Source organism: Glandiceps talaboti, chromosome 3, assembly GCF_964340395.1.
Source record: "Glandiceps talaboti chromosome 3, keGlaTala1.1, whole genome shotgun sequence".
NCBI classification, from domain to species: domain Eukaryota; kingdom Metazoa; phylum Hemichordata; class Enteropneusta; family Spengelidae; genus Glandiceps; species Glandiceps talaboti.
The window spans coordinates 12971003-12996954 of record NC_135551.1 but is presented as its reverse complement, the minus strand read 5'-3'; the positions used below and the strand labels follow the sequence as shown (position 1 = coordinate 12996954).

Here is a 25952-nt window from a genome sequence, read left to right as displayed (position 1 = left end):
AGAAAGAAAATTTGCCGTAGAGATAGATAATCCAGACTTATTAGTTGTTAGAACATTCTAAGTACTCCTTATATATATATATATATATATATATATATATATATATATATATATATATATATATATATATATATATATATATATATATATATATATATATATATACAGCTATACTGCATATACTATATATTTCATTTCTGCTTGCGTAGTAGTCCAACCATTCACTGCAGATCAATATGCAAAAGTTCACCGACGTCAAATAATGCTGGCAGCGATGACCCTAAACCTAGCTACCACATGTCATGTATGATAACTCGATAACTCACGCTTTTGTACGAATCTCGATAGTTATGGCGGAATGAATAGCTTTGCCTCAGGTGACGAACGTTGTCAATTACATGCAAATAGATCAGTTAACTCGATTCTTTTGGCGGGAAAATTAGGAGAGTATGACCGTTTGGAGATATTAATTACCCGTTTGACCTTATGATAAATTTTCCTTGGAGTATGATGAGCCATATATATTATTATGCTGTCGGTTGTCTGTATATAGCGTATTGGTGAGTTGTATAGACAACTCGTGGTGGTGTCTCGACCCGGAATAAGCTTTTCCGGCAATCGATCGCCGTTACACAAATCAATTACTCAAAATCTAGGTTTTTTGTCTGTCTGTCTGTCTGTCTGTCTGTATGTATGTATGTATGTATGTATGCATGTATGTGTGTCTGTCTGTCTGTCTGTCTCTCTGCCTGCCTGCCTGTCTGTCACGCTGTCTGTCTATCTGCCTATATCTATTTTCCTGTCTGTCTGTCTGTCTGTCTGTCTGTTCGCCTGTATGTCAGTCCGTCTGTCTGTCTCAGTCTGTTTGTTTATTTGTTTGTTTGTTTGTTTGTTTTGTTGCTTGCTTGCTTGCTTGCTTGCTTGGTTGCTTGGTTACTTGGTTGATTGGATGGGTGTGTTTATTTATATTTTTATTCAGACATCGGACTGCGTTTACCTACGTTTTAGATTTGCTATCCAGTGTGCATGTACCAGAAAATCCATTCAATGGGTAATTCTAGCACTGTCGGTACAATTTCACTGAAATACACGAAGTATATCTTTATCTGGGTAGGTATGTATGTATGTACCTGTATGTATGTATGTATGTATGTATGTATGTATGTATGTATGTACGTATGCATGTACGTGTGCACACACACATATGTATATTATATATAAAAGTAGATTTAGTCATCTGTGTAGATAATAAAGTTGGTAATACAATGTGACAAATCCCATTTAAAGGAACAAAAAAGATAAATTTGATTAATAGGGGTTTGCACTATGAAACAGTTGGTACGGTAATGTAAATCACTCACTGATGTGAGCGTTTATTGAATTTGAATCTAATCCGATTGCGTTAGCAATTTTTACAACATAACGCTTATATCTACTCTTGTCAATGGGATTATCATTAATTTTAGTAGATCTCCATCAAGCGATCAAAGTTGTTGTCATTTTTTGGGCTGTAGGCACGCTGTGTTGCGTTGCTTCTGGGACGGACGGTGTTGTGACTGTTTTGCCAATAACATGTGAATGGTTCCGAAAACAATTTATTAATGTGTGTGTGGGGGGGGGGGTCTTGAATTGGGAGGCGGTTTGGGACTATACACTATCGTCGTTCAACAAACAACACAGTGTTCAGTGTTTGTGTCGCCTTCGGAGGAGATTGAAGGTTCAGCGTGCGTACGTTATACTGTGACATATATCGTACACACAAGACTGTAGACTTGGTATAATATGTGATCTTTTGTTTTCGACCAATTCTATCCGTTTTCATGTATCGTCGGCTAAGTCATTCTGTTAGTAGAGGTTATTCGCGTGTATCGCAAAATGCGACAGGACAAAGCAGATTCGATTCGTGTTGTACGCAAACTCCAAAGATATCAGTATATTTTCCATTTGTGGGGTACTGTTTGCAAGTCTGCCCTAAGGTGCCACTTTCACACACGTACTGAGAGAGACGTCAAGCATGCCTTTCTCCAGATTCAGTTTAACTAATAAAGGTTTCTTTAGTTCGAGGGAAATATCGAACGAATAAAGCTGAATAAATAATTGCCAATGGAAACGGTAAAATGACTTTGAATAGAACGGCCACTGATAGGAAAAATGACTCCTTATAAGATCGTTCCCCTTGATTGTTAGCTATGAAAAAAACCCCGTCCCTGACGGCCATTGATAGCATAAAGGTGAAATTGACGAGTCTTTGTGTGTGCAGTATATTATATCAAAGCCTCATGAAATAAAAATTGCCAAATCTGTGACACGATTGTTGATTTCGACAGCTGGTGTACATTTCAGCACATGTACAATTTGTAAAAGCATAAAATGACGCCAAGCCCTACAGGGATCCATGATGGATGTATTTAATCTTGCTCCAACCTTTGATTTTGTTTTTTTACGTAGGAGTATTTTTTCTCTCTCTACCAATTCATGATGCGAAATTAGGCAAAATGAAATAAAACAAATGTGTGTTTCCGATAACATGACCGCCCCTAGTTTCATCACAGACCCTACTATGGGGTTTCAAGTTAAGCCATAGACCCTAAACATTTTTTTTAACAAACAAAAAAAGTTAGGAAAGTCATTGTCTTCTTCTTGACACCTTCATGCACGTCTGTTTTCTTTCCCAGTGATGTCTGTACATATTTCATCAAACTACCAGAGAAGGGAATTCTGACCAACATTGCGTTTAGTTTTGTCAATATTTTCCAAAATTAAAAAAAATTAAAAAAAAAGGTAAATTAAAGTAAATAAACTCCCGACTTACTTATCCTATTATCAGAGGCCATGTTATCGTAAAAAAAAGAGCACAATTACTTCTTTTCCCGCCTTAAGAGGCATCTTTTCCTCATGTACTTAGCTAGTTTTTGTTGTTTTGGAAAACAGAAAACACGCTTTCACATGTACAGAGCTATTTTACTACTCGTGGCCGTCTGGTCGTAAATCAAATAAAGAAACTATCGACGAGTTTGAATTTACCAATAAAACCAACCAAGTGAGTTACAACTGAAATTTATGATCTTCACACTCTTCTCCTGGTGAATGGACTCACAAAGCAGGTCAACCGTCTTATTGTTGTACCTATTGACGCTATGATGGGTTGCCTCATAAATTTAACAATATGACCATAAACTTCTTGTTAACTAGTAGCTGTATTCACTACATATATTAGAGAGGTTTAGATGCGCGTATTTACGTGTGTCCTATACGCGTAGCGTCACAGTCATGTGATTCGAAGCAACCCATGCGTTCTGTGTCAGACGATGCTACGTGAAAAGGGCAGTCTATTCGTAACTGTAAATATGTGTTACGTTTTCGTCATTTTTGTTCTATTAAATGCCGTATTTTTTTACATAAAAGTTCAGAAACATAACTGTAAACTAATCGATCGGATTTTCGTCTTGGTAGTTGCAGGAAAAATGGCAAAAATACCGACATGTTTGGAAAATAAAGTTATGTGTGCTCCCCGGGTGTGCTCATGCCAATGTTTTTACACGTTTTGTGTTCTGAACGCGTAACTAAAATTAAACACAACTTTGTACGCGTAATGACGTGTACGCCTGTACAATAATGCTTCCGTACACGTACGCGTTCTAACGTGTATCTAAACCTCTCTAATGCCAATAGAAGGAACATTTTTATGGAATTGGCGAGCAACTTTCTTCGAACGTCATTTTCAAATGGATGACGCAATGAAATAGAGCCGACGCACTTACAGCTAAAATGATGTTGGTTTGGCGTTTCACTCATGGGACATTATGTTTTTGATACAAAAGATAGACATATTTCAACTCTAGACTAACAATAACAGAGACACAACAAACACAGCGGGATCCATCACACTGAATAGTGAAAAGCATTGCTATTTTTTCACATTGCAGTAAAAACAGGCTTAAGCTTCTAATGAAAACATTACACATGGACTTGATGATTTTAATGGCTTCAATTGTTTATTTTGTAACTGATAATCAAAAAAAATGTGATCAACTTGACTACTTCTACATCCCCACTGTGTGCGACACCTTGTAATTGTTCGTTGTGCAGTTTATAAGTTGTCTGAGTGTGTGTATTAAATGTCATGTTACATGAGTGAAACTCAAAACATCTGTAATTGTACACTTGTGTTCTACCTCTCAGAACTATTAGACTTATAAGTTAATGCGCTAGAGAAATCTAGAAACCGTCTGCTTGATTTCTATCAATTAAAACGTAGTATTATCAGAGGTTTATTTTCTGCCGACGAAATATAGATAAAAAAAATGTACGAGTTGGTAGCAACAATTCTGAAATATGGATGGCATTTTAGTTAATGATAACACTTTAAACACAAGGGCCGTATTGGTTTTGACGTTGATATATCTTGATCCTTTATACATCGTCGTAAAAACACCATACCCTTTTGCGGCAGCGGTAGAGCACTTTTCCAGCCCGAGAGAGCAAGAAAATAAACCCGACTAGAGCCGCGAATGCCATTGTCATATTTTCCAAAGTAACGTAACGATTTAACGATAACAATAAAACCCAAATCACATTAAAATTGTTTATAATTTTAATAAATTTAAAAAAAAGGAAACTTGTGTGCTTTGCAAAGGTACTTGTTTGCATTTGAAATAGACCTATCAAAAATGGTAGAACAGACACGTGATCATTTAGATATCAGTATTTTTTTATAATTTCTATATTTGAAAACTAATGATTCACACACAAAAAAAGTTATTGTATCAGTATGCCATTAGTGTATGGTGACGAAATTTGCTATTTAAATGTTCAAGGGAATATTTAACAAACTATTTTGCCATCATGTGAGCACAATCTCGAGGGGAGGGATGGGGACATGGAGGGGAGAATATAGCTTCATATACTTAATTTACTTTCTGGACCTTAGTACATGACACTATGGCACAGATTGAAAGATTGATGAAAATTGGAAATGAAAAACGAATTGAAAACACCAGCTGACGACAGAAAAACCATAACGGAAACTTGTCACAGACATTTTAGTATCAGACGATTTATTTGATATTAGGCATTCCTTTTTTTATATTGTATTTGATTATAATTAACGATGACACCAACTAATTCACGATTATGAATAGATATATAGTATATTGATAGGTTGGTAAGATAAATAAAGAGTTATCTATTCAAGGGTCGTGTCACCTGGACGAGGATTAAGTAAGCTAGCAATGATGTACCAAAATAATGATATAATATATTATACGCCTTGTTTGCGCACGTGTCGTGTCGCCTTGTGTTGTGTGTAATTGCTTTCTGGGTCGCAAAGAACTGAAAAGGAGGGGGAGGGGGAAACAACGGTCGCGATGTTTTGTACCCCTGACGATGAAATACTTGCCACGGCAGATATCTCGTTAAACGGTATTACATTAAGCCATGACAGAAAATCGCCAAATTAATACTCGTAACTTTATTTAAATACTACCATTCATCATTTGATGTGATCTGGTAGTTTATGCCAATTAATTTAGATCACTGTAAAGAAAATAAGACTCAGTCCGTGGCTATAACTCGAACGGCGTGTAGGACTTAAATGATAATATATGAATTCATCATATTAAACACAATTTATCTGACGATTACTTGAATATTTACGACGTCGCAGTCGAAGTAAAAGTTTATAAATAAAAAAACATAATGGATAACAAGGGATGTCACCGGAGCAACAGATCTCGATAAAGTTGAACTAAACAAAAAATGAATAATAGAGCAATAATTCAAGATCAGTAATTCTGTACTGCTGTGTATAGGTACCACAGCAATTAGTACGAAGACTGTAGTTAGCGACTACACATGTACAGCTCCACACTGACACACTAATACCGAGACCACTGCAGATAGGTACACAGTCAGTCAGTCACTCACTCACTCACTCACTCACTCACTCACTCACTCACTCACTCACTCACTCACTCACCCACCCACCCACTCACTCACTCATTCACTCACTCACTCACTCACTCACTCAATCAATCACACATACATACATACATACATACATACATACATACATACATACATACATACATACATACATACATACATACATACAAACACACACACACACACACACACACACACACACACACAAATCCCCCAAAATCAAGAATTTGTTCGTTCATTGTTTAGAAGAGATTGGTGCCAATTTGTAGCTTTTTTTTTGTCCTATATAATTTTTCAGACGAAGTCGACCAGTAAAGTGACTTACGCGCCGCTTTGCGATGGTCCTAGAATGTACAACAATTAAAAAAAAATGTGTTTCTATTTGTATAACTTCCTCATCAAAATGAAAGGAACACAATAGAAGGCGTTACGTGATGCAATGGACAATAGCACGAATACCATATTGCCCCATACCAGATTGTGTAATAGTTAATCCGAAGTGAAAAGAACAGAACAGTGTCCAAAGTGGTAGTACTGCCTAATTAGTTTTAATTATGTTTCCCACAAACTATCCACCATCACGATGACGTATTGTCGATGCGATGATAGGACGCATTAAATCCAATCAAATTGATTTGTAGGTCCGCACCCAAAATCCACACCCTAATGAGAGCATGATTTAAAACGTTCTTTTCTGTATTACTGATGAATAAAATCGATCAATAATTAACATGTACAATTATGTCTTGCTATTGACATTGGTGATGTAACAAATGTTATTTAATATATTGATTTGTTGTCTAATCGAAGACATTCATACTCCAGTTACAGCTTGTACAGTTGCTCAAGTTTGCAGTCTTTATTTGGACTAAATATATTTTAAACACAGACAGACAGACAGACAGACAGACAGACAGACAGACAGACAGACACACACACACATAAACACACATATATGCATATATGTATACCATAGTACTACATACACACACATACACACACACGCACACACACACTCACGTCACACACACACACGCGCTCACACACACATACATACATACATACATACACACACACACATACATACATACATACATACATACATACATACATACATACATACATACACACACACATATATACACATACATACATACATACATACATACATACATACATACACACACACATATATACACATACATACATACATACATACATACATACATACATACATACATACATACATACATACATACATACATACATACATACAGACATACAGACATACATACATACATACATACATACATACAGACATACATACATACATACATACATACATACATACATACATACACACACACACACACACACACACACACATATTTTCACTTGTGTGAAAATGATGACCTAACTGAGTGATTGCGGAACAATCGGTGAACGCGGCGTAGTGCCATCAGTTCCTAATCAGGAGGCTTCTAGTAACTGTGCAAAAATGTTATACATACAGACATACAGACATACATACATACATACATACATACATACATACATACATACATACACACACACACACACATATATACACATACATACATACATACATACATACATACATACATACATACATACATACATACATACATACATACAGACATACAGACATACATACATACATACATACATACATACATACATACATACATACATACATACATACATACAGACATACATACATACATACATACATACATACATACATACATACATACATACACACACACACACACACACACACACAGTCACATATTTTCACTTGTGTGAAAATGATGACCTAACTGAGTGATTGCGGAACAATCGGTGAACGCGGCGTAGTACCATCAGTTCCTAATCAGGAGACTTCTAGTAACTGTGCAAAAATGTTTTAAAAGAATTTAAAAAGAATATAAAAAAGAAACAAACAAAATTTACACTAGTTTCAGTCAACTGGTACATATTAAAGTAGTAATTGGAAGAAACCTAGATATTAAATGATGTCATAAACAATTTGATGACGTAATTCTTTGTGCACGTCATAGTAAAAAAAATGACGAGTGAAACTTTAATCATGACTAACTGTATGGCAAGCCGTTCAGGTCGAAATTGTTAATCTTATTCTGAGTGTAGTATTTGGTATTTTTTTGCAGTTACAAACTAATTTTAACCATTTATGTGTAGTTTTTCGATGGAATCCACACTTTTATTCCATGTTAGTATATATATAATTTCAATTATATATCATCCTTGAAAATTTGTGGTTTGTCGAAAAATAAATCAAAATAAATCAAATAAGACAACAATAATCTCAAATAAATGAGACTCGTTTGAATTAAATAATGTTAACATGGAATAAAAGTGTTGATTCCATCGAAAAACTTCACATAAATGGTTAAAATTTGAATTGTAATTGCAAAAAAAACACACCAAATAATACAGCCAGAATAAGATTAATATTTTTGGCCTGAACGGCTTGCCATACAACTGTGCTAACATGAGAGTTTGTTTAATATCAACGAATTAAAGACATGCATTGACGTTTTACATTTTATTAGAATAGTTTAAGTAAGGTTTTATTTTAAGTATTTTCACTTGAGTAAAAAAGAGGCTTAAAAACTCAACTTGTTCAACTTTAGACCTAATCTCATTAAAAAAGTTAAAACCTGACACACCAACTACGGCTATATAATATCAGACCCCCCCCCCCACACACACACACATACACATACACATACACATACACCATGTTTCATGACGGGAACCTGAGTGCGGGTCTACGTGAGTATAGATTAGCGTCGCGTTGCTTGAAAAAAAAAACATCCCCTCGTGTCCCATTTCACCGTCATTTGAAATTGACAACTCAAAAATGTACATAGAAAAAAAGCGAACAACATATATACATTGGGGATTGCAATGTATGGCTGACTGTTTGACCTGCACGTGCATTGATGACATTTCAGAGTATTTTCTGTATGCGTCCTCTTTGTCAGAAGGTCAAATCTCTTCGAAACACTCGCCTCTCGTTTGTTCTCAGCTTTTTTCAGCCAAAATGACAAAGAGTGTATGGGGGAAGCAGATGTCTTTTCTAGTACTCTACTCTGCGACGCTTCAAACAGATCAACCGATTGTTGCACAGCCCTTTTTTATTGGCAAATGTATTGGCACTGCGCTGTCAACAAAACCGTGACGATCTCTTGAAACAACACCAAAGCTTATTTCGCTTTTTAATATGTGGAATAAAAAAAGAGAGAGATGCCGTGTAAACCACTCAATGTACAGTTGAAATGTCCTATTCAACTGTTACAGCCAAAGATATTTCCAAAACATTCATAAAGCCGACAGTGCCAAAAAAATTATTTGCGATATAAAAAATGAAGTGGGAGGGGGGGCGATGGAGGGGTAAGCTGACATCTAAGTCGATTGCCGCCTAGCTTAGAATAATCTGAATAAGTGGGCTTGGAGCTTAATAGTGTCATTTTATATTTAATCGTCATAAATTAGCACACAGCTTGCACTGTTGAAGTGATCCGGTATCGTGCTCAGACTCCATCCTCATATATATCTCGACAACTGTGTTAATAAAACCAACAAACAAACACTTATGTATTGTCAACCAGTCTAATTTTTACATACTTGTTCTTCTATTGGTAATACCTGTAACTGTATGACTTGATGGTTTTTATGTCAGCTTCGTTTATTGATTTCTCTGGTGATTGATGACTGCTTTATTGATTTCTTGATTGTTTTATTTATTAGTGAGTGAGTGAGTAAGTGATTGATTGCATTATTTAGTGAGTGACTTTGAGAGTTATTGCAGTGAGTCCAATATTTAGCGAGATGAGGGACTTCCTGTATGTATTTATGAGTGAGTGAGTGAGTGAGTGAGTGAGTGTGTGTGTGTGTGTGTGTGTGTGTGTGTGTGTGTGTGTGAGAGAGTGAGTGAGTGAGTGAGTGAGTGAGTGAGTGAGTGAGTGAGTGAGTGAGTGAGTGAGTTAGGTGAACGGTTAATTATCTAGGAATATACAATACCATAGATTTGTAGATTGCAAAATTTATTTATAAGTCGAAAAAAACATCCAAGTAACAGATAAGCAAATTACATATTTTTTTTAAAAAAATTACAATGTTATGAAGCATATGGCATCAGATAATTGTGCAGACCCTCAACATCACTTGTCATAATTTCACGACAAAAAAACTGGTGCAAATAACAACAACGATAACGGCAACAAAAATAACAACAACAACAATACAACATATGCATCAAATATCAACAAAATATTTACAAAATAACGCCTATACAAGTTGATATATGATTTATCACACGGCATCTCATTTGATGAATTAATTGCAAAATAAAAAAGATACGTGAAATTTGAATAAATTTCTTGAAATATACAACTTCTTGTGAAAATGTAAAAAAGTGTTGCCATTTTTGCATGACTACACAAACCTCATACAATGAAAATGTACAATACATAATTTCAATAATCACATCAGAGAGTATCGTATACATATACCTGCTGTCTACGAGGAAAGGAACAAATTATTTGATCTTTCTCCCAAGCATGAAATGTACATTTTTTCTAGGTGTTCTCTGTGTTGTTAGGATTTATGTCGATTTCATTCATATAGAAAAAAAAACCAGATGGAAGCATTGGGTTGAAAGTAATGAAATGCAATAATGACTCATTGGCTTTGTTTACCTCGTCATATAGTATCTGTAGTGATGCACGTACCTACAAACAACGCAGTCGGAAATATACCCAATTGAAATCCGTTACAAACATACGTTCCTGTGGAATTATAACAGTGTCCTTCCGGATTGTTAATTATCTTAATGCGGATTATCCACAAAATTTTGATTTGAGGTTTAAATTGCATTTTAAAAAAAACTGATTGGCAGTTGGAAGAGGACAGATCTTTGATGTGTAATTGTATTTTGGGGGGATAAACTTCATTTGTGAAAAGTGCGGTTTCAATTTGACGGATTATGGAATATGAGAATACACAGATCAAAATAATCCGGTTAGAGAATGAAATCGACAACACAAGAATGAAATTAACCACACGTGTTTGTTCGTGTATTTCATTTATTTCTTTGTCCATATCATTATGACTGACACGATGATCAGTGGGCAAATCACATAAATGACATGATGGTCCACTACTGTACAGCAGAATTTGCCGTCAATTTTCAGTTAGGGCTATACTTTGCTGCTCATTTTTGGTTTTTGACAGCATAACAAGTTGATCTGAAGGTTGCGTAGTTCTTAAACCCCACGTAGTAGTTATTGTAGTTATTCGTTACTTTTCGTTAATTTGAAAATAAAAACAACAAAACTTTACTGGGAAAAAAATTAATCAATGTCTAATATCAAACGAGTTAGTACCTGTCTACTAGTTACCAGTGACACTGTTTGTCACTGGCTTCAATTCACGTCTGTGTGTTAAAGGCCAAGTGTTTTGTGCCAATTTGAGTCACGTGATAGAAAACAACTGTCTGGCAGGGCAATAAAAACAAATTAGTTCAGATCAAAAGAATAATGTAATTCTCCTGATTCAGCTATTAAGATAACACTAATGTAAGAATCTGGGATTGAAACCCCGGCCTTTAAAAGTATGGATATTAAGCGGTATGTGTATAATTTCATCTTTTTTTTTCATCAAATGTAACACATTGTTACAATTGGTTGGATCCTGGCAGGGTTTGATCTCAGTTGAAATTGAGTAGTTGCTAGATGTTTTAATATCAAATATATGGCACTCATGGCAATATCAAGTTTGAATACGACAAAAATGATAGAGATATTGAGACAACGAATTATATCTATCCATCCATCCACCCACCTATCTATCTATCTATCTATCTATCTATCTATCTATCTATCTATCTATCTATCTATCTATCTATCGATCTATCTATTTATCGATCTATCTATCTATCTATCTATCTATCTATCTATCTATTCATATATATATATATATATATATATATTCATAGATCTATCTAGCTAGCTATCCATCCATCCATCTATCTATCTATCTATCTATCTATCTATCTATCTATCTATCTATCTATCTATCTATCTATCTATCTATTTATTTATTTACAAACCCACCTACCTTCCTACCTACCTACCTTCCTTCCTTCCTTCCTACCTACCTACCTACCTACCTACCTACTTACCTACCTACCTATCTATTATAACATATCTACTGAACTAGACATGTGGAATAGTGGTAGTAGTTCGATGCAAGATGTAATAAATAAATTGACAGATCTAGAATCAAAAGGACATTTTGTCAGTATATGCCATGACGCCATAACATATGGACGACTGAATTTTGCACTTTACACTGTAATGAACATCCTCAATATGCGTTTTGGAGGACGGAAGTAATTATGACGAAATTCTTACGTTGTTTTAAGAACACGTGTAACATACGGTGAAACCATACGAAAGAGCGGGAAACAAAACATCTTTCCCTCGGGTACATTTATTAATTACCTAGTTGAAGAGTGTCAACCATACGTTTATAGCTGTATTCTCTCTACTGCTATTGTTATCAATGCCTGTTTCCAAATTTCCTTTCTTTTCGACATTGTGGCGTAAACAATGGAATAACTCGGAATGATGTCAGTCAAACTAGAAAGAGGGACAGAGACAGAGACAGAGACTGAGACAGAGACAGCGAAAAAAAAAGAGAGAGAGAGAGAGAGAGAGAGAGAGAGAGAGAGAGAGAGAGAGAGAGAGAGAGAGAGAGAGAGAGAGAGAGAGAGAGAGAGAGAGAGAGAGAGAGAGAGAGAGAGAGAGGGGGGGGTAACAGCAAACCTAGGATAAAGTTAAAAGGCGTTGTTAAGATCAAAAGTTTTCATCGCTTGACATTAGATGAAATATAATGGGGGCGATAATTATAGTTTATTTCAACATTACGTTATCCACAATCATAGGCATAGAGTAAATGCTAGTAGATCCATCACCATCGCAGGTTTTCATAATCATCCAACAACACCAACAAAATTCATCTAATGTTCGTTTGCAAGGTTTGTTGTCTTGAAGTTTCAAATGTTAAACTGACACATACACGGTTTGCATAGTTTCCCCATTAATACCTTGTTCTGGTTTGTTTGACGTAAAACTACACATCTTTGCTTCAATCTTTTGATGTATAGTTTCAATGTAGAAATAAGCCCAAAAAGTATGTAAGTCGTATGTGGGATGAAATATCGTGTACATGAACATCTGATCGTATGCTACGAGTATATGTATTTAGTGGTTACAGTAAATTTCAATAATCGAATCTTCGACGTTTTTCAGTCGAGCTTCAAGCATCTGGACAATATTCATTTAATCAGTATTCAATTTAACCACAGGTTTCAGAAGTTTAAACAGTTTGTCAGGTACGTACTAGTTCTATGGTAAGGCCTAAACAAAAAATTGTTTGATTCCGCCGTAATTACCCGACCCCACCTAGTTTTTCACTGTCGACCCTAAACTTTTTTTTTTACATATCCGAGAAAAAAAAATAAAATCGCGAAAATTGTGAGTCTCGCCAGATATTGTGGATGAAGAAACTGACATCAACTTTAAAAGATAATAGAAAACTGTTCTTTCAATCTATAATGGTTGTACATCTGATGAGAAGAAACTAATAACATAGAGACCATATGGAAGACAACGGAAAACATAACTAACTGTACTAGAGTGCCTAGTAAAAATGTAGAGAGAGAGAGAGAGAGAGAGAGAGAGAGAGAGAGAGAGAGAGAGAGAGAGAGAGAGAGAGAGAGAGAGAGAGAGAGAGAGAGAGAGAGAGAGAGAGAGAGAGAGAGAGAGAGAGAGGGGGGGGGAGGGAATATAAGTGACTCGATGGATAGATAGCAAAAGTTCGAAGTCGTCCTTATATATATAATACAATAAAATTAAATAATCTACCTACCCCACCTATTCTACAATTATCAGGCTTAAAACAAAAAGAGAGATGCAAAATCTAGAACATCGGATTTCGGATGGTCGGGGGGGGGGGATTGCGAAGCTTTCGCTTGGGAACAAGCTTGTCGCTTGTGTCATCGAACAAAAAGAAATCAACGCAAGTCATTCACTTGACAGAACGTCGTTGACAACGAAGAGGCGTAGAGTTGAAAAGTAGTATAGTGGCTCGGGATAAAAAGAACAACTCATTTCAGCTGTCAATCAAAGTGGCGGGCATGTGTCAGCAAGACAACCCGCTATGGTAATTATTATGCATCGTATGGCCATTTACAAAGCTTGAAAAGATAGGCAATTATTAGGTGTCAATAGCGATTCATTTATAAGCCATTTAGTGAAACGAAATTTCAGACGCAAAAAAATAAAATAAATAAATCGTCCTGATGGCCGTACTGTTACCAGGAATTGTCTGGCCATACTAAAATAAAATTCTGTTAAACGTCCCGTCGTGTCTGGTTTATATCATTGATCCTATTTCAATTTTAATTTTAAGGAATATTTATCCGGTTAAAGTCTGTAATTGCAGGGAATTCATATGGATGTAAAGTCGTTTCATTTGAATAGCTAGAGAAATTCGAAACCATCGTCAAAAATAACTGCAGACTAGGAAAATATTTCATGACAAATTATTATCAGCGTGAAATAACATTACGATGAGCATTAGGCATGAATTAATATATCTCCAAAGTATGGTGACTTTGTACGAGCGGAAATGCAGTCGCGATATCAGCGATATATTGCAAACATGCAAAGGCTAACCCCGTATGAGCTAAAAACCTGTCCACGGTCCAAAGAAGAGAAAATTATATTTAGTCTACTTTTTTAAAATATTGATAGTAGATAATAAAATATTCATAAAATATAATATGTTGTAAGAACTGTTGACTTTGAAGTTCAACACGGGAACAAAAATCACAACATTTTCAGACCGTTGAGGCTCCGTAACACATAATTTTAAATTTTGACGATTGTATTTGCAGTCCCCACCCAACAAACGATAGCTATCAGCAATCCAGTACATATGGTTGCGTACTTTATTAAGTAAATACCAGAAAGATTTCCTCCAAAAGGCCGTTTCACGATCACAATTTGTTGTCCCTCCTTGCCCCAGTAACCAATAGAACCAATATGGCGGATTCGCCATCGTACAATGGTTATTCTCACAGGGCACAGAGCTGCCATACGGCGTTGCCTGGTGATAGATATTTTGGAGTGAATGAGTTGACTCTGATTGTCAGATTTTTATGAGCCATTAGTAGCTTTTATGCCAACTTCGGGGGGAAAAAAACGTCGTCAGAATACAACACAACAAAGTCTCATCGGATGAGCGTACGCGTCTGTCTGTCTAAAGTTAGAAAAAGTTCGCTCGATATACTTGCGGAATACGTAAAGCAACACATGAACTCGAATATTTCAGAATATGGATGCAAAAATAACAGGGACGGATTTAGCATCCTAAATGAACTGTGATTTTAGGTGAAATCATAGAACTGCAGTTTAATAAAAGATTGTCGAATGACTAAATAAAGAAGATTTGAAAATACCTAGCTTGGGGCAACGATGATCAATTACCGCTCTACCATCCGGTCACATTAGTACTTGCTATACTAATTTGATTTTATCAGAATTTCTAATGATTTGTATTTCGTAACGGCAATGTCATTATTACCAGTATAATCGTTCCGTACAGTGTGCAATAAAATTTTGTTTTTTTCCCCTTTTTAAATTAACGAAAATTTACGAGGTGTCGTCTGCTCCAGTGTTTTCCCGCCATTGGACTCGATTTTTTTATTTTTTGACGACAGATACACGTACGGCTCTTTGATTTTGACTGGAACTCGAATGTAATCAGTTTTGTCGTTCTCTATCCCTAAACTATTGTTTATTTTTATTTTTTTTAGCTGTACAGCATGAACGCGGTCCACGGAAAAACAAAACTAAATCAACTGACGAAAGCAGTTTCAGCGTGTCGGCTTTACAACTCCGATCAAGCGATTTTGCTCGAGTCCCTTCAAGATTGGAATACGTCACATCTGCAGCCTCGTACTACGGTACATTTTATCACAGTCTTCTTAGTGCCGAACAATACAACTTGAACCCACTAGCCATCGACATGAATTCAAGATTGAAAATGGAATTTAGTGACAACAATATTGGCATGAAAGTTACACCAGAATGTTTGCCTGAGATTGCCGCCAGACTTTTATTTATCACCGTCAAATGGGTGAAACATATGCCGTCCTATCAGATACTGCCATACAGAGATCAGGTAATTCATTAGCGATATTTGTTTCACGTCGCCATTTTCATTATATTCTTACTTTCATTTCTCTCTCTCCTTCCTTCCTTCCTTTCATTCTTTCTTCCTTTCCTTCCTTCCTTCCTTGCTTCTTTCTTTCTTTCTTTCTTTCTTTCTTTCTTTCTTTCTTTCTTTCTTTCTTTCTTTCTTTCTTTCTTTCTTTGTCTCTCTTTATTCCCTTCTCCACCTGCGCCCCTACCCTACCCTCCCCTACCCCTTCACTGATCCCCTAACCGATGCTTTGAAAACTACTTCACATGGTAAAAAAACCAAACACCCATGATACATGTATTATTCTTAATTTTTCAGGTAATCTTGTTGGAAGATGGTTGGCGAGATTTATTTGTCCTGGGTCTTTCACAATGGTCAGTACCATTGGACGAAAAATCTTTGTTAGCCTTTGCGAAATTCAACCCTGAAAATACACCACAAGAGAAGATATCACAGATAATGACAGAAGTGAGGTATATGCAAGATAATGTATGCAGACTGCAAAAAATGGGTCTTGATGCTACTGAGTACGCATGTCTCAAAGCCATCGCTATGTTCAAATCAGGTGAGTGACGTCATCCGTACGGAACATTCGACACCCTCTGAAAGATATCCGACATTAAAGATTATAATCACAAAATAGCTGATCGAATATTATCAGTTTGAAATGTAAAAGTAGGACATGTGAAACCAGTGTTATAATATTGACGGACAGAGACAGACAGACAGACAGACAGACAGACAGACAGACAGACAGACAGACAGACAGACAGACAGGGTTGTCGGTGACTGAGTGGTTGAATCACTAGCCCCTTATATACCACTGTCACGGTGGTCGGCTTTGAGCCCACTCTGGGTTTTGTTCAATTTGCCGCCAAGTATTAAGAAAAGTGTCGTTCACTTTGAATTTATAGGGCAATGCAGCTTTCCCAGGTCACTTTGCGACTCCGTTTTCCCTCCTGCAGTTGATAACACACTGAACACTCATTCTGTAACGTTGTTGGCTATACGTGTTTGATGGTAAATAAATAAATAAATAAATAAATAAATAAATACAGTATATAGTTATAGTGAGTTAGAACCACATATAGACTAAGTGTCAAGTTTATTGAGCTATATGAGTAGACATGCCGACGAGGAGAGAATTGAAAGGGAAAAGTGCAGAGAGATCATCTTTCTGATTTAAAGGACGCCCTCTTGTGATTTAACTACTGAATTGTAAAGTGAACAATCGTTATCCAATAGTAATAGACAATCTTTGTTATGTTCATTTACAGAAACACACGGACTTCGGGATCCACACCAAGTAGAAACGTTACAAGACCAGGCCCAAGTTATGTTAGGTGACTATCTACGTACACAATACCCAAGACAGGCTGTTCGCTTCGGAAAACTATTACTGATGCTACCAGCCATTCGATGCATCAGCGCAAGAACACTTGAAACATTATTTTTCCGGGACACGATCGGTAGCATCCCGATCGAAAGGCTATTGTGTGATATGTTTCAAAGCAGTTAATATGGAAGTCATCAAGTTTCCAGCAGAGACGTGGCAGTTGAAAACGAACAGTGATGGAACATATTAAGTTCTAAAATATTTGTACATAGGCTTACAGAATATAACGAATTTTGTCTCTCTCTCTTTTTTGTTATTTAAACATTCGTCTCAATTAATGATGAAAAGAACTTAGCAATTTTTCAAACAAAGGTCAAAGTTCACCCGCTATTGTTATCACCGTGATTGTAGTTTTATCATTATCATGAATTTTAATGCCGAAAAGTATCATTATACGTTCAGGACATATCTTGAATCAAAATTGTAAATATCCTATAAGCTTTAAAGGCACATATTTTTATTAAATTATTATTCTTGTCTCGAAAAAGAATTTCTTGCCGCCCTTTTTATTTATTCGTTAGAACAACTCGTCGACATTGATATTCTCTAGAGCTAGTAGATTGTATCTTTCCGGCTCTCATTGTTGAACTTGATGCCGTAAAAAGGTCTGACGGTTTTACGACAATACGCAGCAGATACCTCACCTCATCAGACAAAGTCACGCGTGTTCTACAAAAACGCGGAAGCGGATGGCACAATACAGTGGATCGTATAAACATCAATATATGTATTTATGGATCTTTCAAAGCTAAAGTTTATTCCATTTAAATGACAATAACTTATTTTTCAAACTGACTGGACAATCAGAAATAATTTTATATTATATATCTTTTAGTGCTGTCTATTAGCTATCAATACGTCACATACCCCTTGATAAGCTTTGGTATCTCGTACTATAGTTTTTTCCGACCTGTCTTTCAAAACGCTGTATATAAAATATATGGAGAGCGGAGAAATAAAACAATCTTCATTCTTAAATTGACATACAGGCTTGTATGTATTTATTGCTTTGTGTGAGTGTGTGTGTGTGTGTGTGTGTGTGTGTGTGTGTGTGTGTGTGTGTGTGTGTGTGTGTGTGTGTGTGTGTGTGTGTGGACAGACGGACGGACGGACAGTTGCATGGATGGAAGGAGGGATGGATGGATGGATGGATGGATGGATGGATGGACGGTTGGGTGGGTGGGTGGATGGACGGACGGGCGGATAGATGAATGTGCATGCATGCGCGCGTGCGTGCGTGCGTGCGTGCGTTTGTGTGTGTGTGTGTGTGTGTGTACATGCATATGTGTATGTATGTATGTATGTATGTATGTATGTGTGTGTGTGCGTGTGTGTGTGTGCGTGAGTACATACATGTTAACATAGATTTAATTTATGTATGACTATGTACGTTATACTCTGTAGAATATGGAAATGATTGTTTAAACATTAAACCAGCAATGTTGTTCTCTATATAAAACACACCATGGGTTTGCAAGTCATACGGAAGTAATTATGACGAAATTCTTACGTTGTTTTAAGAACACGTCGTGTAACATACGGTGAAACCATACGAAAGAGCGGGAAACAAAACATCTTTCCCTCGGGTACATTTATTAATTACCTAGTTGAAGAGTGTCAACCATACGTTTATAGCTGTATTCTCTCTACTGCTAATGTTATCTATCTATCTATCTATCTATCTATCTATCTATCTATCTATCTATCTATCTATCTATCTATCTATCTATCTATCTATCTATCTATCTACCTATTTACCTTCCTTGCCTTCCTACCTACCTACCTACATACCTACCTGTTAGTCTGTCTGTCTGACTGACTGTCTGTCTGTGTGTGTGTATGTCTGTCTATCGATATATGGAATAAAATGCCGATTGACCTTGAATATGAAAGGTAAAATCATGGGTGGCTCAGTGCCTTATCAGAAAGGTTGCCTCTCATATATTGCACTGGTGTAGACAATTGCATGCTCTGAACAAAAACTTCAAACTGCATGATATTAGGTGAAAGTGAATGAAACCATTGCATTCTATTTCATTTAACATCCAAGTTTTTAAATAAAGTGAATTCACAAGATATTCTTCCTTATTAAAGTTTCGGAGACAAGGGGAAAAATGCGTATTTTGAGAACAACTTTGGCCGCCATTTAATCATAAAGATCAAGGTCGCGTGTAGTCTGGATGCCAACTGTGAGTCGACGTTCAATGGTAATGATACTGTATAGGAACTAGACTAGTCGCGTGCATATGTAGTCTATATGATGATTGACATTTGTGCCAGATTTTGTTGAAATTGAGCAGTGGGCATCTGACATTTGGCTGACCGACGCACGCACGGATACAGGCATACATAGACGGACATGGGTCATTCCTATAGCCACCTCTTGGCTAGCTCTTGACGTTGGGGCTCATATTTTAGTGTAGTGCATTGCTGTTACTTTGAAGAAAATAAAGTAATGTTGAAAGAGTGAAATATTGATGTGATACAAAGAACCTATAAACAAAGAAACGGACAGATATGTTGGTTGGTTGGTTGGTTGGTTGGTTGATTGGTTGGTTGGATGGTTGGATGGTTGGATGGTTGGTTGGTTGGTTGGTTGGTAGGTCGGTTGGTTGGTTGGTCGGTTGGTTGGTTGGTTGGTTGGTTGGTCGGTCGGTCGGTCGGTCGGTTGGTTGGTTGGTTGGTTGGTTGGTTGGTCGGTCGGTCTGTCGGTCGTTCGATCGGTCGGTCGGTCGGTCGATCGGTTGGTCGGCTGGTTGAGGTTGGTTGGTTGGTTGGTTGGTTGGTTGGTTGGTTGGTTGAAAAATAAAGAGATCTAGAGCTGAAAGGGGGGAGGACTTGACATTGAAAAGTAACAAACAAACAAACAAACAAACAAACACACAAACAGAGAGACAGGCGGGCGGGCGGACGGATGGGCGGACGGATGGACAGACGGACGGACGGACAGACAGACAGACAGACAGACAGACAGACAGACAGACAGACAGACAGACAGACAGACAGACAGACAGACAGACAGACAGGTAGGTGGGTAGCATATATAGGTAGGTAGATAAAGATACATAAAATATGTGGACGATCCACTGAATGGTACATATATGTGTCAGAAATGGGGAATTGAATAAAAGGACGTACGTTAAAAAGATACTCTTTTTTAAAAAAAAAAAAAACACGTTATTATGCGTAAGACGAACAAAGATATGACCTCGTGAAACTGTGGTAACAAGCTTTAAAAATATATTTTTTTAAATGGTGGTTGGAAATCACAAAAAACACAAAACCTACTTTATATTAAATGGCTGTATATATGTTTTGTTGGATCCCACGTCGACGCACAAACCTTTGATTGATAGAGACAACATGATATAATAAACAGTCTTACCACAAAACATGAATTATGTGGTTTCATAAACAATAATGACCGATACAACCAGTGATCCAAAACGTGATTAAAAACACAAAACTACCAATTAATCAGTTTATATCTATTCCAAAAACATTTATTGTATTTAAAGAGAAAGATTGCAGCCATTATTCAGGCTTGAAAATTAATGTATCCCACCAGTTTTGTTGCAGTAATACATCAATTAATGAAAGTGTCTCTGAATTGATACAAGTCGATGAGTAATTTGATCTGACATGACACGTCTTGCAAAGGTAATATATTAAATATGCAATCATTAGACGTAGACAACATGACAAATTATATATTTTGATATATTCCCTCGCCATTCTAAGTTTTTGTCTTTGTTGGCAAAATAAATTTGTCACACCAATTTTTTATTTTTTATTTAACACTGATATTGTTATCATCCAAATATACCATAATTTTGGCTCATTTAAAAAAAAAAAGAAAAAAAAAAAGAGGTTAAAAAAAGACCACAATTAATATTTTCCATCAACAAAACAGATATCTCGAAGCGAGCTTGTAGATGTTGATTTATCTACTAATTCCGCGATTTAAAATTATCTCTAATAGTGAAACGTTGGTTGACCGGCTTTCCGTGCAGTTTATCGGTATATTGTGTTTAAATGGGGAAGTACTCACTCACACTGCTGTTCCAATCGTCAGTCTGTTCCATTTAAGACTATAACTTTGAATTAGTCGGCCAACTAGTTTCTTCTCAATCCAACTCTTTTTCGAGGTACCGTACCGTCTTGGACTGTGTGTAGAATTGAACTCAAAACGAAACATTCACGTCTGGCTATAACGACTTGGTTGATTGTATTACATTTTTTAGATGGACTAAAAACCCAACTTAAATACATTTCAAAATTTTACATAAATCTCTATTCTTAGAGGATGACATAACCTGGGGTTCAATATCAAATCACCTTGTCTAGATAATTAATAAATAAAAGTTCATATCTCAAAGACCATAAAATAGTTATGCAATATTATATCCATACTTTTACAGAACAATAAATTCATACGATGAAGTTCAAAAAATACAAACAATTCCGAAAGACGCGATGTCGAAGATTTAACGTTGTTAGATAACAGAATATCATTGTATTGTAGAAAGATTCAATGCATATTGACTTCATTCCAGAGTTCATAATGAAATTTACAAAAAAAATTATCCTGAATGGAATTAGCTCTGAGACTCGTAACAATAGCTAAAATGTAGCAAGTGTTTTGTTATTCTCCCTTCTTTCCATTCCACATGGTGTGCTCGTGCATGCAGAGACAAATAAAAAATCACGTGACTAATGATGCTATCTAAGAACAATAGTCTGGAAGAAAGGTCACATTTCATAATTAACTTAATATATAGATTTTGATGACGTCATATTTTCACTGTCCTTATTTTTTGAATTGTATGGGAAAACGTTGCATAAAAGAATCAGAATCATCAGTCAGGAGAGAAGGGGAGCGATATGTGCAGTGTTCTGTACATGTATTGTGCCGATTCTATAACTGTTAAACATCAGACCTTGGACGAACGTTAACCTGTTACAAACAGGGAAAGTAAACAACTCATGAATTGGATTTAATAACACTTGCTGTAACAACAGAGACTTGTGTTTCACACGACCATGGTTTGATAAGAACCGTTTTTATGGCCTCTTTATGTGTACATGAAATGCCAGGAGAACATGGAAACTTGTTTGTGAATGTGAACTATTAATTAAAGTGGCCATGCATAAAACTGTTATTATCAAATGGTGGGATGTACTAGTCTCCAACATGGTGAGCCAATTGTTATTAATCCAATTTAGATATTTACTGTCCCAGCTGTTTGTAACACGTTTCATTCTTCCACGGGCTGATGGCGCAGTTGTAGCTCGTCACTCTTCTATCCATTGATTCATGCATCGTTTTAGACAACTTGAACTAAATTGGTGCGTACTGTTTTTATCTGTTGAGCATAAGAGCGAGTAATTATATCGTGTGATACTGTAATTCCTGATTTATCCAAGCCCAGAGATCCCGTATCTCGATAGACAGTTAGAGTGGATAATCAGTCAACGCAAATTACGCTGATCAGAACGTAGCAGTATTTACAAAGGTATCAATCGTCTTTTGCTTTTACGAGTCAAGATCAGTTTGAGGGCGCACTACACTAAAATATGAACAGCAATGCCAGTGATATGATAGAGGAGTTGCTAGTTTGTAGTCCGAGTTAACGCGTTTTCCCATTGAAGTGGGGAACTGTGTCGCCTTTTTTGTTTGTTCTGCAAAAGTTGGTTTATGCGAAAACAATGATTGAAAATCAGGAAACCGAACAAATTGATAAATGAAACAGACACGTGTGGTCGATTGCATACCTATGTCGATTTCATTCACTAGACGAACCGCATTTATCCCCTTCCACATTCTTTAATAGCATTAATATTAACCACAGATTTCACAAAATGAATTTCTGGAAATGCAATTAAACACAGAAAAAAGTGTGGTAGTCTTACGCGACATTTCACTTTTGTGCGACAGAAAACCAATCTAATTTCTGTGGTTTATCCGTATGATATAATTAACTGTCTGAAATGGACCCTATGGTTGATTTCATTGCATAGGAACGTATGTTCCGAGAATCAATTTCAATCTCAGCAATTTCCGACGATATTTATTTCTACCCATTTAGATCACTCCCGCAAATGATCATGTATACAAAGCCAACGAGTCATCGTGAAATGTGATTAGGTTCGTTTCAATGGATCCATCTGGTTTTAGGTGAAACTGACAAGCCCTGACAACCCCGGGGGTCCTCACAAATATGTGCGTTTATTATGTACGAATGATTACATGGACAAACTATCCATTAGAATTGATTTGTTACATTGTATTCGGTATAGAAGACCACGACATCATCGTATGGGTTTTAAAGGTGAGTATATATACCAACGAATCTTTTAGTTCGGAACAAATGTACAGTGCGCAGTAGAAATGCGCGTGCACACATTTTGGTCTACGATCACAAAGTATAGTACGAGTTGTTTACAATGTGTAACATTACATGTAGCCATCGCCTCCCACGCTTCTGAAATAAAAAGAGGACTGACACTTTTGCTGGTTATTTTTAGTGCTTCTGGTTTTCATTTTAATCATTCTTTGCCTACTCAAACCTACTTTTTTGGTTTGTTTGTTTGTTTGGTTTTCTTGTAAAGAAGAACAATAAATGGTCGCCATGTATTTTTTACCAGGAGAACAAAAATAATCTTAAACATTTAGTGTTAAAATCCAAGAACTTTGAAATGTCAGTGACCTAATATAATGCCATATAGTGAATATATTCCTCGAAAACCAGACTGTGAACAACCATAGAGCTCGAGGGATCCCTAATACCGCCCTGGAACAACCGATTTCTTAATCCGTGATTTCAAAATTACCAGAAACAAGTTATTATTCTTCCCGCTTGTGTATTTTTTTTCTTCCCCTCCTCTCAGTAGCTTGGTAGAATGATGTAGATTTGGCGCTGAAACACCTGGGGATATGTTTTTTTAACTGTGCTTATAGATTAGCATAACGTGAAGGGAAGGCAGAAACTAACTAGCAGACGTGAAGCAGAAGGTGAAACAAATGACTATAGCACTGTTATACAATTTTAAAGAGATTTAGTCTCATAATCCTTGTATTAGTATGATGCCATCATGAAAGAGTGATAATTGGCGAGTCCACTACTATTAAATTTTAAAGCATCAGCTTCTTTTATGCCCACCGTCTGCTAAACAACAATAATACCTTGTGTTAACGGCATTACGTTAGCTCCCAAAGGACTGGCGAAATAATTAATGTGCACTAGGGGGAGGGGGTATAAATACTATTGTCATGATGGAAAGTGTGTATTTCAATCAAACTTTATGGCGACCGATGTAAGTAAAATTCAAGAATGCGTCAATTAATTACTTACAGCGTTGTATGCTCTGTTCACTGGCTCCGTTTGATACAGACAGATCTCCGATAGATATTACACATTCTATACTAACAGATAGCAAGATTAAAATTTCTTGCTACACTTAGTCTGGATGAAATAAACCATTTAAACCTAGCTACTTGCTGCAACTACGCAGGCGCCAATGTTTTCGATGTCTGCATTTGATATATGCATGGTGGTACGTACGTTAGTTCACTTTACTTTGACAAAATCATATGTAGCAAGAAACTGTATTTATTCAACCTTGCTATCTTAAAGCATAATAACATGCTCAGTTTCGTATTGGTTTGTGTGGTTGTATCAAACAGTGCCAGTAAGCAATAATAACCTGCAACGCGTTGTACACCAAATCCACATGCGGCAATACCAGTTGTACTTGTTTATGTACAGAGACTGTGAACAGTTGCAACCCAGCTGTTGTTATTAGCCATATATAGTTGCGGACCTTGAGAATTAATTCTCAGATCTGATAACTGTCTGAGTTCTCATTTTTGTTTAAAATCGAAAAGGGTTTTGTAATAATATATTAACCGTCATGGGCTCAGGGACGACCGCACGAAGTCACAGAAGCTCAATAAACGACAAAATTCGTACGTTGTTTTTTTATTTTTTATTTTTTATTTATTTATTTTTTTTTTTTTTGGGGGGGGGCGTTTAGGGGGGAAGGGGTTTGGTATCACTGCAGTGATGTTGTACTTCATTTTCGCACTTCTAACCAATTGCAAATTTAGACATCTTTCACACCTACGACGATAACCGGTTCTGTATTTACTACTGAGATATTGATAAGAATTTACTGCTAAAATGTGATATGCAGTGCTGGGTTTCCACTATGAATATTTTCATGTATTTACTATGTTTTTACATTGCATCAGTCGTAGAGATGGGACCGCTACAATTGTCATTATTGTGAC

At 36.4% G+C, this 25952-nt stretch overlaps 1 protein-coding gene across 1 annotated transcript in view; it reads left to right on the top strand.

The window, feature by feature from the left end:
* The window catches only part of LOC144432798 (nuclear receptor subfamily 2 group E member 1-like), a 31331-nt gene extending 13507 nt beyond the window's left edge, over positions 1–17824 (top strand). Inside the window, exons 3-5 of the mRNA XM_078121077.1 lie at positions 15875–16242; positions 16582–16828; positions 17541–17824. Of these exons, the coding sequence (XP_077977203.1) occupies positions 15875–16242; positions 16582–16828; positions 17541–17782 (857 nt within the window). The 3' untranslated portion in view covers positions 17783–17824. The remainder of the gene's footprint in view (positions 1–15874; positions 16243–16581; positions 16829–17540) is intronic.
* The last annotated feature ends 8128 nt before the right edge of the window (positions 17825–25952 follow it).